At 48.3% G+C, this 20108-nt stretch overlaps 1 protein-coding gene across 1 annotated transcript in view; it reads right to left on the bottom strand.

The window, feature by feature from the left end:
- TOPAZ1 (testis and ovary specific PAZ domain containing 1) overlaps nt 1-20108 on the bottom strand; it is a 265848-nt gene that overhangs the window by 126272 nt on the left and 119468 nt on the right. The window contains exons 12-14 of the mRNA XM_040354381.1: nt 14909-15024; nt 13093-13159; nt 10137-10311 (exon numbers count right to left, since the gene is read on the bottom strand). Coding sequence (XP_040210315.1) covers nt 10137-10311; nt 13093-13159; nt 14909-15024 — 358 coding nt within the window. The remainder of the gene's footprint in view (nt 1-10136; nt 10312-13092; nt 13160-14908; nt 15025-20108) is intronic.

Here is a 20108-nt window from a genome sequence, read left to right as displayed (position 1 = left end):
TCAGCTTCCAGGCCGTCAAATTTAGATGCCGTAAGGCAGGGTGGAGGATCGGACCTTGCGATAGCAGTACTGGCCGTAGAGGAAGAGTCCAAGGGTCTCCCACTACCATCCTTAGGATTAGTGAATACCATGCCCTTCTGGGCCATGCTGGAGCTACCAGGAAGACTGGTATGTGCTCCACCCTGATCCTGCGCAGCAGGCGGGGTAGTAACTGGAGCGGGGAAAATGCATAAAGAAGTTTGAACTGATGCCAAGGGCAAACTAACGCATCGGTTCCGCAGGCCCTGGGATCCCTTGTGCGGGACATGAACCTGTCTAGCTTCTTGTTCAGTCTCGATGCCATGATATCCACGTCCGGCACTCCCCATTTCTGGCAGAGTGTCTGAAAGACCTGTGGATGCAGAGACCACTCCCCCGGCAACAGAGTCTGGCGACTTAAGAAGTCCGCCTGTAGGTTGTCGACTCCGGGAATGAATATAGCCGATATGCAGGGCACATGGGCTTCTGCCCACAAGAAAATCAAGCTCACTTCTTTCTGAGCGGCTTGACTCTTGGTTCCCCCTTGGTGATTTATATATATGCCACCGCCGTGGCATTGTCCGATTGTATTTTCACCGGGAACCCTTGTAGTTTGGACGTCCAAGCCCTGAGGGCTAGTCGAGCAGCTCTGAGCTCCAAGATATTGATGGGCAACTGCTTCTCAGCCGCTGCCCAAGAGCCCTGGCGAGTGCAACCATCCAAAATTGCTCCCCAGCCCATCAGGCTGGCGTCTGTGGTTACTATCTTCCAGGTCACAGGACTGAAAGTCTTTCCCTTCAGGAGATTCTGAGGGTTTAACCACCAAGCTAGACTTTGCCGCACTCTTGGTGAGAGCGGCCAAGGAATTTCTAAGGCCTGAGGCCTCTTGCTCCAGGCTGACAGGATGGCTGCCTGCAGGATGCGAGTGTGGCTCTGAGCGTACGGAACCGCCTCGAATGTGGCCACCATCTTGCCTAGTAGCCGCATACATAGGCGAACAGTTGGCCTTCTCTTGCTTAGAACCATTTGTATTAGCTCTTTGATGGCCTTTAATAGGGGTAGAAACACCCTCTGTTGTTCTGTATCCAATCTCATGCCGAGATAATCCAGCTGCCTTGTGGGCAGGAATGCTGACTTGTCTTGATTTAGGACCCAGCCGAACCTCTCGAGGTACTGAACCGTGAGGGCCACTGCTCTTTCCAGGCCAGGAGACGAATGGTCTACGACCAAGAGGTCGTCCAGGTAAGCCAGGACCGTGACCCCCTGGATCCTTAGATTGGCTAGGATTGGGGCTAGGACCTTCGTGAATACCCGGGGGGCCGTAGTCAACCCGAAGGGGAGCGCCACAAATTGGAAATGACGCTGAGCCACCGAGAAGCATAGAAATACTTGATGTGGCTGAAAAATTGGCACATGAAGGTAAGCATCCTTTATGTCTATGGACGCCCTGTAGTCGTCCTTCTGGAGCACGGCGACAGCTGACCGAATAGTTTCCATCCGGAATGAGCGGACCTTTAGATACGCATTTACTCCCTTTAAGTCCAAAATTGGCCTGACATCGCCGTTGGGCTTTGGGATGATAAACAGGTTGGAGTAGAACCCCAATCCCTGTTCCCGGACTGGTACTTCTACTATCACCTTCTGGCATAGCAGATGATTCAATGCCGCCATCAATGCGGCTCCTTTCACAGGGTCGCCTGGTACTCTTGACTCCTGGTAATGAGGAGGAGGGAATTTTAGAAATTCTAGCTTGTAGCCCGTGGTCACGGAAGACCGTACCCAGCAGTCGGAAATGGTGGCCTCCCAAACCTCTGCAAAGAGACGCAGCCTTCCCCCCACCATCGTGGGTGGGGGCGCCCCTTCATAGGGCCGACTTGGGGGCTGGCTTCGCAGGCTTGCGGTACCACTGCTTCTTGCCCCCAGTGGCTTGGCCCTGTGGCTTATTGTTAATGCCTGATCTTGCAGGAGGCCGTCGATACGGTTTGGTATTAGAGGGCCCCTGCCCCGGGGAGGGCTGGCGCCTAAATGCGGGCCCTCTTCTTGACTGGCAAGAGAGTGCTTTTGCCGCTTGATATAGTCTGAATATATCTATCCAAGTCTTCTCCGAAGAGACGTCCTCCATGGAAGGGAACCCTACCAGGAGTTTTTTGCACGGGGGCTCAGCCTCCCAATTCTTCAACCATAAGAGCCTTCTCATATGGATTAGAAATAAGGATAAACGTGACGCCTGCTGGATGGAGTCCTTGATAGCATCCACCGTAAAGCGTATAGCCCTGGGTATATCCAAATTCCTCTGCCTGCTGGGCAGGGATAAGTTTAAGCATTTGCCTAGTCTTATCTGATAATGCTTGGGCCACTCCAATAGCAGCCACAGCGGGCTGAACTATCGCCCCTGCTGAAGTAAGGGAGGCCTTAAGTAATGTTTCCAAGCGTTTATCAACCGGATCCCTAAACACCTGCAAGTTTTCTACAGGACAAGTTAAAGATCTGTTCACACATGAGATGGCTGCGTCCACAGTAGGGACAGCCCATCTCTTTGAAAACTCTTCCTCTAAGGGTTACCTGTCTGGCTTAGCCCAGTCCTGAAAAATCAGGTCCTTTAACAAAGGATGTACCGGAAATACCAAATTGGCTTGGGGCGCTTTCAGGGAGCCCAATGAGGATACCGCGGAGGCCAGAGGCTGAGGCACAGGTATCTTAAAAGCCAACCGCACCATATCCGTTAGGGACTGAACCCACAGTCTTTCTGCGTGAGAAGCTGAAAAAAGGTTCCTCTATTGTAGAATCCTCAGAACCTAAATGGTCAAGGTGATCCTGACCTCCCTCTGTCTGGTCTCCTTGATCCTCCAATTCGTCAGACGGAGAGGATATCCTCATCCAGAGACTCAGACCTGGGAGACGGGGGATCTAACCCGCTTCTTCCCTGCCAAAGATGCCGTAATTAGAGCGGCCATCCTCCTTTCCAATCCACCCAAGGTGGAGGCTAACATCTCTTCCGTTACATAGGAAGGAGCTGGTTGAGTAGGGCCAGCCATAGCACCTAGCAACCCTGATGGCTCACCTAGGACAACAACTTCCGGGCATTCCGGAGTAGTAGGGGCCACTAGATTTTGGATATCCTCAGAGCCCGATGGAGAACCTTTTGGTTTTTTAACCGTTTTAGCGTTCTTAGCGCTACCTGCACCCTTAGGAGCCATAATATACAAATTCTGAGGCACTCCGCTAGTATACAACTGACTGTAATAGCTGGAGAAAATACACATATAATCAAATAAATGTGAAACAATAGGATAGGGTAATGTTAGAGGGACTCCAAACCTCCCATAACCTATAAAAAAGGGAAAATCAATACTGAGCCCCAAGGGCTTCAACCAGAAAAAATCTTTTTATTTTTTTTTTATTTTTTTTTTGTCTGGTATTGACCCCCTAATGCTGGGCTAGGTGAGCACCCTAAGTGCTCAAAGGCGCTGCTTAGTACACAGGCTTGAATGCAAACTTTTAAGCCAGAGGCTCCTTAGTAAGGTGTACTTCCCACAACTGCCACCGGGTGTCACTGTGCCAGAAAGCTCTGTCAAACCTTCCTATGCTGTAGCCAGCATCGCTGCTCCGTGTCCCCTCACAGCCTTTACAGACTGAACAGCCCTCCAGGATTTATCCTCCCTGTGTGCAGGGGGGAGGAGCCGTCCGGCGTCAACCGCCCCCTCCCCGCGGCGTCACCGCAAGCGCGCGCACAGATAAGTAAAAGCGCGCGCACGCGCGCGCGTCAAACGCCGCTAGGGGAAGCAGGAAGCCATGTGGAGAGGAGACACCAGGACCTTAGACGCTGGAGCAGCAGACACAGGTAAAAGGGAAGCTTTAAACTGTCTCCCTAATGGTATGGTTCCTTCTCTGTGGAACACCCTGCCCAAAAAAAGGCCCTCCTTGTGACAGAAGCAGCAGCAGCCTACTAGCCCAGCCAGGGGAACTATACCTGGGTGTTTTGAGCCATCCCGTTTGAAAACTTTGTGGTTCTCCTTTGCCCATGCACAGGAGGCATAAATAGGCTGCCCAAGAATCCCCTGTAGGAAGCCTACTGACAAACCAAGTTTCGTAGGCCCCCTGCTTACCTTTCCACGCCGCAGGGTATTGCTCTGCAAGAAGCCCAATCTTCACCCTTCACCGTGGGTATGGTCATAGACCTTCAGGGACTGGGGTCTTAAAAGAACACCACAACCTGGACCTATACAGCACCACTGGCAACAGGTATTCTCTAGGTTAGAAACCAGACCTGGAACCCAGGGTCCAGCCCTCCAAGGAGAGGCATTATAGGCAAAACCCCATCCACGAATTGGGGCCCGGGTACCGTCCACTTTGGCTATGAAGCACCTTGGACGGATCCGGTCAGCTGGCCCTGGTCCCAAGGACTACTACAGGCACAGCCTCAACGTGCACCAACACCTAAGACACTGGCGAAAAAACTGAGGTACTCCTCCTATGGGAGGGGGTTATATAGGGAGGGGCACTTCCTGTTTGAGATTGCCAGTGTCCATCACCTGAAGGTACTCCATATAACCCACTAGTAATGAATATGCCGCTCTGTGTCCCGTGATGTACGAGAAAGAAAAAGACAGAGCCCTCAGCGGAAACCCAGCTGCACTATCCAGCTATATGGAGTCCCGTACAGCAGTGAGAAACGCACCTCTAAGTGCCGTATCCTGCACCCCCAGGTATCTGGTCCATGGCTCCATTGTGACAGAGCATTCCCCAGGGGATAAGGGGGGGGGCACTCCTTTGACCCCCGCCCGTCCGCAGTCCCCCACCCTGGCACCAAGGTGTCCAGGACAAACAGTAAAAAACATCTCAGGTATTAGGCACCCGCTGCCATCACAAACATGTAGGGGAAGGACCAGATACTGACCCCAAATAGAGCAACACATAGGCCCGGATTCTTGAAACACTTACGCCAACGTAGCTCTATATACGCCACGTAAGTGCACAGACGCGCCGTCGTATCTATGCGCGTGATTCTCAATGCAAGATACGCCTGAAATGTGGCTTCATCCGACGTAAGTTTCCTACGCCGTCGGAGCCTGGGCGCATATTTACGCTGGCCGCAAGGGGCACTTCCATTGATTTACGCGTCGAATATGCAAATGACCGAGATACGCCGATTCACGAACGTACTTGCGCCCGTTGCAGTAGTATACGCCGTTTACGTAAGGCGTACAGTTCTTCCACCTATAGGAGGCGCATCCCATGCAAAGGTATGGACGACAGAACAGCCGTCGTATTTTACGTTGTTTACGTAGTAGTACGTGAATGGGGCTGGGCGTAGGTTACGTTCACGTCGTAGGCATTGAGCCGTCGTATCTTAGGGAGTATGTTCGACGTGATTCTGAGAATGCGCGTGCATGTGCCATTCGTTCGGACCCTTATTTGCATGGGGTCACGGTTCATTTAAATAGATCACGCCCACAGTCCACCTACTTTGAATTAGGCGGGCTTACGCCGAATGATTTACGTTACGCTGGCGCACTGTAGGGAGCGAGTGCTTTGTGAATACTCCGCTTGCCTCTCTGGGATACATCGGCGTAGCGCATATGAGATGCGCTACGTCGGCACAAAGATGCACCAATCTACCTGAATCTGGGCCATAGTGTGTATGTATAAAACGCCATTGTGTTTTACCACAAAACAGAAGCTCCAATGCCCTATTCAGGGCAACTCACCCTTCGCTGCGCTGGTCGGGGGTATCACCGAGGAGGAGACTGCCCAGCGCGCCATCCGCCCACAGCGTGTTGGGAGGAAAAAACACTGTGAGGAGACATGCGGCATCCGAGGGACCTGTGTGCACCGTAAGATTCAGCACTAGGGATCAGCCAAGATGGCCACCGAACGTCCTCGGAGCGCAGCTACGGCAAAATGGCCGCCAATGGGAGTTTTCAATGAAATTGAAAACCAGCCCAAAAATTGCACCAGAGCCGGCCGAATGGCGGCAAAACGCTGCATTTAAACAGCAAAAGCCTCTAAGGCTTTTAAAAGTGTAAAAAAAAAACACACAGAAACCTCACAAAAAAACTCAGGCCAGACACAGTCCCCTCAAGAAGCCCCCCCCCCCCCCCCCCGACAGCGGCAAATGTTTGCAATGCAGCAGAAGAAAAGAAGCAGGGAAGGGAGGAGAAGAGGACCCCCAAACCCCAGGAATGCCCAGCCGTACCAACCCAAATAAGCGGGAGGGACTGTCTGTACTTACCTCCGAGCGAGGACTCGCTGACGCATTCCTGACAGACCTACATCGCAATGGAGGTAGCTGTCGGCCCGGTCCACTGTGAGTGAGACAACACCACAGCCCAGTCATATGTGGACCTTAGAGCAAAGCTCACCGGCCACCCCAGGAGTCATGGGGTATGGCGTGGCAGACCAAGCCTCTTTGCAAAGGTGTGCCACGCTTGCTGGTCGGACTGAGAAGACTACAAGGATCTATAATATCCAGTCTGTCTCTCAGCCGACAGTTGAAGAAGATTCTTTAAGAAAAAATGTAAATAAAAGAAAATTTCTCCTCAAGGCGCTAGGCCCAAAGGGAGCCATACGCCCTTCTCCTTTGCTAGGCAGAACAAAACTGAGGCTGCAGCGAGGAGGGTTATGTCTGGAGGGACCGCCCCCTGGGCGGGGCTATTCAACCCTGTTAATGTAACATGTATTTAATGATCTAACATGTTTCTGCCTAGTCCTCTCCTGTAAACAGGGAACATAACCCACTTGTCAAGACTTAAGGAGCTGTGTCCGTCCATGGACGATAAGAGAAAAATCTTACTACGCAAATACCACAAAATATCCCGCTTACAATACGCCAAACAGCACAGACGCAAGCCTCAAACCTTCTGCCACAAAGTCATTTGGAGTGATGAGATCAAAATTGAGCTTTTTGGCCACAACCATAAACACTACATTTAGAGAGGAGTCAACAAGGCCTATGATGAAAGGTACACCATTCCTATTGTGAAACACGGAAGTGGATCGCTGATGTTTTGGAGATGTGTGAGCTACAAAAGCACAGGGAATTTGTTCAAAATTGATAGCAAGATGAATGCAGTATGTTATAAAAAATACTGGAGGAACACTTGCATTCATCAGCCAGGAAGCTGCGCATGGGACGTACTAGGACATTCCAACATGACAATGATCCAAAACACAAGACAAAGTTAACCTGTCATTGGCTACAGCAAAATATAGTGAAGGTTCTGGAGTGGCCATTTCAGTCTCCTAATAAAATAATGATAGCGCTAATATCAACTAATGTGAGTACAGTTAACAACCTGTGCAAATAAGAGGGATAAACACAACTGGTGATAAAATATAAATGTAAGATATAAATAAAATTATATAACTGGTGATGATTCAATTGAAACACCCTTGGCTGAATATAAATCACACAAAAAAATAGACGTAGTGACCCATGACTAAGTCACGTGACAAGTGACGTAACGCGTGGGGGAGGAGCCTATGTGACGGGACTCGATCCTAGTAAGGAGACCATTGAACTGAGCGGCAACCTTACATGAGCCTGTGTCAAATGGAGGATTCGTGAGTGCATACACCGTCGGTGTAGTCCCTGTCCCCTTTCCTTATTCATACAATATTGCACTAGGAGGCTTGTCCTCTCTTTTTTTCTCTCTTTTACATGTCGCTGGAGCGAGTTTGAAATATCTGGTGGGGCTGATTTCTTTAAAGCAGTGTTTTTTCCTATCTCAAGCAGCAAAAGGGAAGCGTTGGCTGCTTGTAGGACTTCCTATGTGATTTGCTATTGCTTTTTCACTTAACCCTCACTGAATTTTGTGTGATTTATATTCAGCCAAGGGTGTTTCAATTGAATCATCACCAGTTATATAATTGTATTTATATCTTACATTTATATTTTATCACCAGTTATTGTGTTTATCACTGTTATTTGCACAGGTTGTTAACTGTACTCACATTAGTTGATATTAGCGCTATCATTTTATTATTCACATTTGGTTTGGTTCACCGTTAGATACGCAGCTTTTATCATTTATTGATTTTTGTTGGAGTACTTTCACTTGTCATTTTTTACATAATAGCGCTGTAGTACCACAACTTTATCTGCATTTCAGTCTCCTGACCTCAATATCATTGAGCCACTCTGGGGAGATCTCAAAACCTGAAGTTCATTCAAGACAGCCCAAGAATTTACAACTGGCAGCTTTTTGCCAAGAGGAATGGGCAGCTTTACCATCTGAGAAGATAAGAGCCTCATCCACAAATACCACAAAAGACTTCAAGCTGTCATTGATGTTAAAGGGGGCAATACACGGTATTACGAACTAGGGTATGTAAACTTTTGATCAGAGTCATTTGAATAGTTTATGTTGCGATTATGATTTAAAATAAGAGTAAAAACAGTTGATTGATAATAAATGGCCTCAGCCAAACACGAACTATGAGTGAAAGAAAAGTTTTTGTTTTATCATTCATATTTTCAGAAAAATTGTCAATAAATCATAAATTATGTAAACCTATGAGCACAACTGTAGACTTAAACACTAAGGCCCCATACACACGAGAGGATTTATCCGCGAATACGTTCCAGCGGAACGTTTCCGCGGATAAATCCTCTCGAGGATTTCAGCGGATTTCTCTGCGATGGAGTGTACTCACCATCGCATTGAAATCCGCGCCGAAATCCTCTGGCGATGACGTGTCGAGCCGTCGCCGCGATTATGATGCAGCGACGTGCGCGACGCTGTCATATAAGGAATTCCACGCATGCGTCGAATCATTACGACGCATGCGGGGGATCCCTTCGGACGGATGGATCCGGTGAGTCTATACAGACCAGCGGATCCATCCGTTGGGATGGATTCCAGCAGATGGATTTGTTTAGCATGTCAGCGAATATTCGATCTGCTGGAATCCATCCCAGGGGAGATATATCCGCGGAAACAGATCCGCTGGAGTGTACACACCATAGGATCTATCCGCTAAAACCCATTCGCTGGGATTTTTCAGCGGATGGATTCTATCGTGTGTATGGGGCCTTATACTGTGAGCCAGATAAAGGAGAGGGGCTGCCAGTGTCATTTTGTAAATTTTTATGTACTACGAACAGCGGCGGGGGGGGGGGAGTTGATAAGTTGACACTTATTAAAGGGGGCTCCCAGATTCTGATAAGCCCCCCGCCCGCAGACCCCGACAACCAACGGCCAGGATTGTCGGGAAGAAGCCCTGTCCTTATCAACATGGGAACAGGGTAATTTGGGGGTGGGGGGCCCAGGGCACCCCCCTGCCCCAGAGCACCCACCCCCCCATAATGAGGGAATGCGACCTGGTACGGCTCAGGAGGGGGGGTGAGGGGGGCTCGCTCGTCCCCACTCCTTTCCTGTCCGGCCGGGCGGCGTGCTTGAATACGGGTCTTGTATGGCCGTTTTTTCAGCGTAGGGGATTCTCCTTACAATCCATACCAGACCTAAGGGCCTGGAATGCCCCTGGGGGGGAACCCATGCCGTTTTTTTATTAAAAAATTTGGCGTGGAGTTCCCTCATGATTCATACCAAACGCCGCCGCTAGAATTGGTATGAATGACGCGCTCGCTGGAATGTGCTTTTCCTATTCCAGCGAGTGCGAGATGTTGGCACCATGTCGCCGAGAATCAGCGCGATGCCGTCGTGCTGGAAACACATTCTCGGCGACAGGTACTGTAGATTCATCCTTTCTATCCGGGTGACATTTATCAACAAAATAGAAAATGATGAGAAATTCAAAAGTAACGGTTGTCTCTCGAACTGGAAAATCCTTCACTGGCGACACTTGTTCTGGGGACAGCTGTCAAAGAGAGATATATATTTTTGTGGATAGAAATCTCTCTAACGGGACACAGATAGGAAAACCATAAACTGGCAGGGAGTTTAACCATCACCTACTCTATGAAAAACAGATAAAATAAAATACATACCCTTTACGTGAGCTTCACAAAATCTGCAACTCCAATACAGATTTGCATCAGTGATAAGTCAGAACATCAAGCAAGTATTATTATTTGAACTGATGGGTGTGACATGGCTCCTATTTTAGCTAGGGATTACCTCCACAACCATGTCAGAAAATGTTACATGTATACTTACTTGTGTCTGCAAATTCACAATAAGGAACGTCTGGTCTGTCATCAATGGACTCCTTCATTAGAGCTTCAGCAATGCATTGTAAAAAGTTATTTAAATCTGTTAGGTTTTCACGTCCTGTACAGATATTAACACATAAAGTTCCTAGTTTCACCCAGTCACTGTTGACTTTACAATGCTGAAAAAAAAAAAAACATAACTAAACCAAGTTTCTATTTAAAGTGGAATTTCAAATTACTTATGGACTTTATGGTAAGTTGTTAAATGAACAAAATAAAACATTTCAAGATTACACTCGCCCTAAGGCCCCTTTCACACTTGCGCGACTTCAAAGTCGTGCGATTTTGACGCGATTCCCAGCTGCGATTTTGACAAAACAGTCATATGACTGTGGATCCGACTTTGCCCACGACTTGAAGTACGACTTCAATGAGAAGCGACGCGACTTTGACCCCCCAAATAATTAGGGGGAACACCGCTCAAATATTTTTTAAATGGCATGGGTTCCCCCTTCATGGACATACCAGGCCCATCGGTCTGGTATGGATTTTAAGGGGAACCCGCACGTCGAAAAAAAAAACATGGCGTGGTCCCCCCAAAATCCATACCAGACCCTTATCCGAGCACCAGCCCGGCCGGTCAGGAAAGGGGGTTGGGACGAGCGAGCGCCCACTCTTCCTGAGCCGTACCAGGCCGCATGCCCTCAACATGGGGAGTGGGTGCTTTTGGGCCATGCGCCCCCCTCCCACCCCAAAGCACATTGCCCCCATGTTGATGAGGACAATGGCCCCTTCCCGACAACCCTGGCCATTGGTTGTCGGGGTCTGCGGGGGGGCTTATCGGAATTTGGGAGCCCCCATTCACCGGGGGAAAATTGTGTCAAAAATAAAACACACTACAAAGGTTTTTAAAGTAATATATTAGACAGCTATGGGGGTCTCTTCCGACTTCTCCGCGCTCTCTGGTTCTTCTCCCCGATCTCCGGTGCCTTCTGCCGGGCTCCTCCGCTATCTACTGCCAGCTCTTTTACTAGCGTTGGCCTGGTCTTCTCCGACATCTTCTTCCCTCTTCTCCCGATGTTGACACAATTGCTCTCTCCCGCTGTAATGCCGTGTGCGCAACGACTTATATAGGAATGGGGCAGGGTCACCGGGTGATGTCATCCGGTGACCGCGCCCCCTTATGGCCCCGTACACACGAGAGGATCGATCCGCTGGAATTGATCCGCGGACCGGTTTCAGCGGATAGATCCCCTGGTGTGTACGATCCAGCGGATATTTTTCCGCAGATTTTTTTCCCCGGGGATGGATTTCCAGCGGATCAAAATTTCTTAACATGCTAAGAAATCTATCTGCTGGAATCCAGTCCAACGGATTGATCCGCTGGTCTGTACAGACTCACCGGATCAATCCGTCCGAATCCATTCCTCGCATGCGTCGTAATGATTCGACGCATGCGTGGAAGTCCTTAAATCACAGCGTCGCGCACGTCGCCACGTCATCATCGCGGCGACGGCGCGACACGTCACCGCGGACGGAATTCCGCGGGGATTTTGATCTCATGGTTAGTACAACCATGAGATCAAAATCCGCCAGAGGATTTATCCGCGGAAACGGACCTCCGGACCGTTTCCGCGGATAAATCCTCTCGTGTGTACTAGGCCTATGACGTCACATTCCCAGCATGCCTCGGGGCGGTGAAATCATAGGGGGGCGAGGTCACCGGATGACATCACCCGGTGAGGCCAGAGAGCGCAGAGAATTTGGAAGAGACCCCGAAAGTCAGAAGAGACCCCCGGAGCTGTCTAATAAATGACTTTAAAACTCTTTGTAGTGTACAAAAGGGGCTCCCAGATTCCGATAAGCCCCCCGCCCGCAGACCCCGACAACCAACGGCCAGGGTTGTCAGGAAGGGGACCTTGGCCTCATCAACATGGGGGCAAAGTGCTTTGGGGTGGGGGGGTGTAAGGCCCCCCAGCCCCAAAGCACCCACCCCCATGTTGAGGGCATGCGGCCTGGTACAACTCAGGAGGGGGGCGCTCGCTCGTTCCCACCCCCTTTTCTGACCGGCCAAGCTGGTGCTCGGATAAGGGTCTGGTATGGATTTTGGGCGTGGGGGTTCCCCTTAAAATCCTTACCAGACCGATGAGCCTGGTATGCTCATGAAGGGGGAAACCCATGCCGTTTTTTTTTTTTTTAAATTGGAGTGGAGTTCCCCTTCATGCACAAGTCGTGCACAAGTTGCATGCCAAAGTCAGATCTGCTAATATGGAATCCGACTTCAGAAAAAAAGTAGTGCAGTAACTACTTTAAAGTCGGCACGACTTAGTCGTGCCAATATGAATGGTAGCCATTTAAAATCATGGAGAATGACTTGTCATGCGATTTTGCAGTCCAAAATTGTGGGACAACTTGTATAAGTGTGAAAGGGGGCTAAGCAGTATATTTATTGAAAAAAAAGAAGAAAAAAAAACACACATTTGCAGAGCTATTCATCACGTGAAACTGTGTCCTTGCTGTGTAGATGCACCCTCTCTATACTGGTGACGATCATCATCAAAACAGAAAATGGAGATACAAAACATTACAGTTGTCCTAAATGTGACTGCCGGCAACATCAAATGTTTTTCAAACATTTTCATCCAAAGACAACCCTGTCCTCAGGGCCCACTAACAGGTCAGGATTGCAAGATAACTGAAATACATCACAGGTGATATAATTTGCTGCTCAGTGATTGCAGTATTCTAGTCTGCATCTCCCCAAGGTAATACATAAACCTGGCCTGTTAGTGTGCCCTGAGGACAGGGTTGATGACCACTGCAAACAGCTCAGGTGACTAGTCCGCAAGACATGCATATGCAGTAGCTGAAGTTAGATGCCCTTGGTTATTATGTTACAGCTATGCTTTCATTGTGACCCAATGGTAAACAAAGAAAAGTGCAAAAAAAAATTAATATACCTCAATTTCACCCATTGCTGCCTCCAAGTAATGCTCCAAACTCTTCTTTGGAAGATGCTCCTCAATCCTTGATTAAAAATATTGTTCATAAACAGTAATAAAATACCAGTGAATGTAACACAAGAAATGCATTTTATTTGTAATAATCTCTGCTTTATTTCCCTTAAAGTGGATCTTATAATTTGCCTATCAAGTGTAAATAAAATATTCTCTTAACCAATTGAAGACCAGGCATTTTCTGGCACTTGTTTCCATGTGAAAATAGTAATTTTTTTGCTGAAAAATTTGTTAGAACGCAGAGGCCCTAGAGAATAAATTGTTGGGTTTTTCAATTTTCTATGTAACACGGTATTTGCGCAGTGGTTTTTCAAACGTAGTTCAAATGCAGGAAATTTTAATGCAAAAAAAAAAACACAATACATAGCTCAATTTTTTTCGTAAGATATAAAAGATGATATCACGTAGACTAAATAGAGAACAAACATGTCACACTTTATAATTGCGCACAACAGCGACAAACGGTGTGAATTTTACTATTCATATGCAATGCTTTAAAAACCTTTACAGGTTACCAATTTAGATGTACAGAGGTGGTCTAGTGCTATAATTACTGCCCATGATCTGCGACGATACCTCACATGCAAGGGACAATCGCGGTTTGCATGTAGGGTGTTGGTTCACCATTTAATTTTTTTGGGGGAAAAGGAGAAATTACACTTTTAAGTATTAGCGTTAGGGGAGGCGGGGTTCTGATTAGCAGAACTTGTTCTAAGTGGGCAAGTGACAAGTTAAAGTAAAAGTGTCTACTCCATTGGATTAAAAAAAAAAAAAGTAAGCTTGTGGAATTGATTGCTTGTACCATTTGCCGGTGTATAAAATGACCGGGCGTATAAGACGACCCCCTAACTTTACAATTTTTTGCCTGTACCCACCGTATCATATTTCTTTCTTCTGCAGCCATATTGCTGGAGCCATGTTCTTCTTCCTTCTGGCTGGAGCTGGAACCAATCACGGCGAGCAATGTATTCTATTAATGAATACAAAGCCTGCTTGGATTGGCAGAGGCTGTATCAGCCCATGCCTCTCTGACTCTCAAAGCCAATACGAGCAGGCTACTGTATGTAGCCTGCTCGGATTGGCAGAGGTTGTTACTCCAATCCAAGCAGGCTCTGTATTCATTTGAATACATCACTCACCGGGATTGGCTAATCGGTATATACTGTATGTAACCAAAGCTACATACAGTATTACCGCACATCCAGCAGGCATCCGAGCAGCATATAAGACGACCCCTGCTATTTGGCCATATTTTTTAAGTGTAAAAGTTAGTCTTATACGCCAGCAAATACAGTACTTACAGTAATGATCTAAAATGCCAACTTGAACTTTATCCAAAATTAAAAAGCTACATTTCTCAGCTTGGGAATGAGTACAAAGTATAGAAGAACTAAGGAACTAAACTGGCCTTGGCCTGGGAGGAAGGGATACACAAGTATTCATGGACAACTAATGAGGCCTTAAAGATGCATTCTATGCAGTGCAGCTCTCCCCAAGACCCCCTTATTCTTACCCGAGTCCAATCTCAATCCCTACATGACAGATATACTGCAGCCAACACATGTAAAGACTAGTAAATACCAAATAAAACATTGCAATAATGCGGCAATGTGCCCTGATGCTTAATTTTTCCTGTCAAATTTGAGTATTTTAGTTACTTTATGTTAAAACACAGACGCATGTTTAATGTGCTTCCAGAGACGTGCCAATAAATATTTACAAAAGTGCACGCCCAGCATATTTGCAAGCAATTACTCACTTTGATTTCACAGATAGCAGGAAGTTAATAGCGCCTCTTGAATTGGGGAGCTGGGTGACGATTTCTATTATATGGTCCATTTGTGGTAATGTAAGTATCATTCCAAGATCAAGACACTGTCAAGAAAGAAAGAAAATAAAACAATATAGTGACAATTTCTGACATGAAATGACATAAGAAATGGAAAAATATATTGTGTAAAAAACGTAAAAGAAAAATCACACTGAAGAGAAAAATAGAATGTATTCAAGTATAAATGCGTGGCATAGCGGTAACATTGTAAAAATGTAATATTTCTGCGTTTACCATTTCTGACAGATCCCACTGTGGTTTGGGGCTCATATTAATTAACTAATGTGGCAGATCCATAGGTGTTTACAGGGGGTATGCCTGGGCACACCCTAATCACTTTGTGTGGTGCAAACTCCCTTTACTTCCCCCCGTAGTCCTGCAGTCTTCGCTCCTCTCCCCCAGGCTGCTGCGTAGGAAGTTTCAGGATGAAGAGCAGTGGAAGAGGCTAAATAAATGTGTAATTTACTTGTCCCTTTATTTTCAAAATGAACACACGCACTTTGTCAATTCATAACTGAAGCATAGTCAACTATCTTTACTATGCCTCAGTTTATGAATGAACAGATTCATTTACTGCACCATGCAGCTGAAGCTGCAGAGAAAGGCATGTGCGTTTGAGCTTTGGGGATATGCTGCGCACACCTATGGGCAGGATCCAATAGCAGATGATCTTGCACCATTTCCCAAAAACTTTATAACAAGAAAAATTACTGTCTGGATTAGTGTCCAAAGAAAATAGAGGGACTTTAATGGTGCCTAACACACATAAATCTATAAAAACAAAAAGTTTGTCTATAACTAATCAGCACAGCAAAAGGCTGATTGGAAAAATAATTGGAGCAATAATCACTGTCCCTGCTGGGAGAATACAATAGCTCAACAGGAGGGATTCCCGCATCAACACAGGCTGTGTTGATGGGGGAATCAAGCAAATTTCTTTCCTGCAACCTGTGGTCCATCTGTCCATCTTTGGGACCGAGAACAGATTTGGGTAGAATCCCTCACACCTCTAGTCCTGCAGTAAAGGTAAAATTACCCCGCAGCTTAGCAAATCCCACACTGCCCCAAGGCAGACCGACGAGCCGGGAGAGGGAGACACGAGGGAAGAAATCTGTTCGGTGGATCGTAAGGAACCCTATCTAGTACTCCGAAGATACCACATCGCAGACCCACTGGTCAGAGAGCAGGGAGGTTGACCGAGTTGTGAACAGCAAAGTCGACCCCCCACCTCAGAAACGGGCAGGGGAAGCTACATACATTGGCGGGTTCGGGTGCCGGTGCGATCGGCTTATGCACCCAGGGCTGTTTTAGTCCCCCAGCTGAGCCTTAGTCGGCCTGGGAGGGTTCTCCCGTGGACCCTGACTGAGGAAAATACAACTTTGGTGTGGGAAAGGAAGGACCCAGCCGTTGGCAGGGCTCCTCCCCCCTGGAAGCCTGAGGGAGGCGAGTGCTCTTCCCTCCAGTGACATCCTTGATAATGTCATCCAGCGAGGAACCAAAAGGTCTCCCACCCATAAAGGTTAAATCTGCAAGGGAGTATGTTAGAGGCCTGGCCAGCAGACCAGCATTCCAACCAGAGAAGGCGGCAACCATCTCTGAAACCGAAGTCCTGGGTAAAAAGGGCGCGGTATCCAGCGAAACATCACAGACATATTACAAGGCTCTGGACCAGCTTGTCTGCTAATAACTTCGGGAGAGAGTCGGCGCTCCTCCACTGTCTGTTGCAAAATGCTCACTCTGTGAGTGACTGGGACCCCAGTGTAGTGGCCACAATAAGCCGCAAGGCAGACCCCAGCATGGTAGACATGGAACAGGTCAGTACTTCGGATCTTCCATCAGTCAGATCCATACAAGCGGGGGTTCCCGCAATAGGGAGAGTGGTCACCTATACATGACAACTGGAGGGTCCACCACCGGAGAAGAAGCCCACTCTCTTAAAAAGGCACTCCTCAAGGGGCACTGAACCGCCAGGCGGTGAGGGACTACAAAAGCCCTCAGCGCTTTTCTCATTCTGCATCTTAGAAATTAGCAAAGAAGGGCACAGAAGGAAAAAACCTACACAGAGAGGCCTGATTTGTGTGATCCCAAAAAAGACAGAGCCCTCAGCGGAAACCCAGCTGCACTATCCAGCTAAAGAGAGTCCCTTGCAGCAGTGAAAAGCGCACCCCTAAGTGCCTTATCCTGCAGACCCAGGTACCTGGTCCATGGCTCCATGACAGAGCTTTCCCCAGGGGATAACAGGGGGGAGGGGGCACTCTTAACCCCCGTCCGACCGCAGTCCTCCCCCACCCTGGCACCAAAGTGTCCAGGACCAACAATAAAAAGCATCTGTGGGAATCCCAGGCACTAAACACCTGCTGCCACCACAAGCATGTTGGGGAAGGACTCCAAAGTTTAGTAATACATACACATAGTGTGTATGGATAACATGCCACAAAAAAACGGAAGCTCCCAGGCCCTATTCAGGGCATCTCACCCTTGCTGCGCTGACCAGGGTACCCAGGGGACTCACATCAGGAGGAGACTGCCAGCGCTGACATCCGTCCTCAGCACACGGCGTGTGGGGAGGACCGAAGGGACATGTGTGCACCATAGATTCAGCACTAGGGGTCAGAACTACCCAAAGATGGCTGCCGCCCCCCCCCCCCCCGACAGCGGCAAATGTTAACAATGCAGCAGAGGGAAAGGAGCGGGGAAGGGAGGAGAAGAGGACCCCCGAACCCCAGGAATGCCCAGCCGTACCAACCCACATAAGTGGGAGTGACTGTACTTACCCGTCCGAGCGAGGACTCGCTGACGCATTCCTGACAGACCTACAACCGCAATGGGGGTAGCTGTTGGCCCGGTCCACTGTGAGTGAGACAACACCACAGCCCAGTCATATGTGAACCTCGGAGCAAAGCTCACTGGCCACCACAGGAGCCATGGGGCATGGCGTGGCAGACCCAGCCTCTTTGCAAAGGTGTGCCCACGCTTGCTGGTTGGACTGAGTAGACTACAAGGATCTATATTATCCAGCCTGTCTCTCCGCCGACAGTTGAAAGAACATTCTTCAAGAAAAAATTAAAATAAAATAAAATAAAATTTCTCCTCAGGACGCTGGGCCCAAAGGGAGCCATACGTCCTTCTCCTTTGCTAGACAGAACGAAACTGAGGCTGCAGTGAGGAGGGTTATGTCTGGAGGGACTGCCCCCTGGGCAGGGCTGCTCAACTCTGTTAATGTAACATGTATTTAATTATCTAAAATGTTTCTGCCTAGTCCTCCCCTGCAAACAGGGAACAAAACCCATGGACGGACATACACGGTCGAATTTCGAGCGAATTTTCTTTTCAAAATCAAAAAGTTTTTTTTTTTTTTGGTGATCCGATGGTGCCACCATTGATTTTCAAAATTCGGCCGACCAAGCCTTCATGTTGCTACAGAAAATAATTTTTGTGTCCGGGAATATTTTTTTTCTCTCCGGGAATTTTCTTTTCTGGAACATGCGCATTTATTTTCTATTATATTTGTCGCACGATTCTCCCATCATTGATTAGAAAATCGTTTATTTTTCAAAACATTTCCAACATGTCTGATTCCTCAAATTTGATTGCCGCACGAAAATCGGCTGTTGCTGCAGCCCACTAACGGTGCGAAATTCGTACGATTCTTTGATACGATTTTCGAAAGAAAATTCTTTCGTAATTGGAAGCGTGTATGACTGGCTTAAGTCTTGACATTAGGGACGTCCCCAAGCAGTGTCAAAAAACGAGGGGTGGGAACAGCAATCAAACTTCACCTCAAACAGAGCTCCTCAACGGAGGAGTTGCAATCTTAAACAGCCACCTGCAAAACCTTGCGGCTGAAGCAAGCATCCGCAGACGCATGCACGTCAACCTTGTAAAACTTAGTGAAAATGTGAACGGACGACCAGGTCGCCGCCTTACACACCTGTGGGACAGATGCTTGATGTCGGAGAGCCCAGAAGGCACCAATTGCCCTGGTCGAATGCGCCGTGACAGGAAAGGGAGGCGCCCGCCCTTTAAGGGCACAAGCCTGAATCACAACCTGTCCGATCCCCCGAGAAATGGTGGCCGACGAGCCCGCCAGGCCTTTCTTTGGACCAGTTACCGACACAGTGAGTCTGACCTCCTAAATGGAGCCGTAGCAGACAGATACACCCGCAGAGCACGTACCTAAGGAATTTAACGCAACCTCTTTGGGATGCGACGACCAAGGACACAAGGATGGAAGTACAATGTCCTCATTCAGATGAAAGGCCGAAATCTTCAGAAGAAACGAAGGCTGCGGGCGTAGCACCGCCTTATCCTTGTGGAGTGTCAAGTAGGGGGACTTTCAAGACAAGGCCGCAAACTCCGAAAACCCTCCTGACAGAGGTAATGGCAACTTTCTGAGAGTGTGTCAAAAGAGGCATATCTCTGATGTTCTCAAAAGGGAGGTTTCTGAAGTACCGAAAGCACCAGATTCAAATAAGGCGGAGGTAGTGGTGGTCTAACCGGAGGAGCCACGTCAGACCCCTTGCACAAACGTACTCACCAGTGAATGAGCTGCCAAGGGTCGTTGAAAGAAAACAGCCAAGGCTGAAATCTGCCCCTTAACGGTGGCAGATTTGCTTAAGACAAGTTTCTGATCCACTGTAAAAACAGCAGGATCCTGGAAACCGAATATGCCGTGGACGCCACCCCATCTCCTCACACATAGAGATGTAGGCCTTCCACGTGCGATGATAGATCTACCGAGAAGATGACTTCCGTGCCCTTAAGAAGCCAGGAGATCCACGTCTGATGTGCCCCATTTCAGGCAAATGAGACGAAACACAACCGGGTGCAACGACCATTCTCCTTGGTCCAGCATCTGGCGACTTAGGTAGTCCGCTTGCCAGTTTTCTATGCCCGGAATGTACACGGCTGACAGAGCCGGCACGCTCCGCCCACCGCAGGATGTGAGCGACCTCCGATGCTGCAGTCAAGCTTATTTCTCCTTGATGGTTGACATATGCCACCGCCGTGGCGTTGTCCGACTGGATCCTGGCTGGACTCCCCTGTAGCCTCTGTGACTATGTCGAGAGGCACTGCCTGATCGCCTGAAGTTCCAGTACATTGATCGGCAGGCGGGATTCATGTGTCC

Source organism: Rana temporaria, chromosome 5, assembly GCF_905171775.1.
Source record: "Rana temporaria chromosome 5, aRanTem1.1, whole genome shotgun sequence".
Lineage (NCBI taxonomy): Eukaryota > Metazoa > Chordata > Amphibia > Anura > Ranidae > Rana > Rana temporaria.
This window is presented reverse-complemented; position numbering and strand designations above follow the sequence as displayed.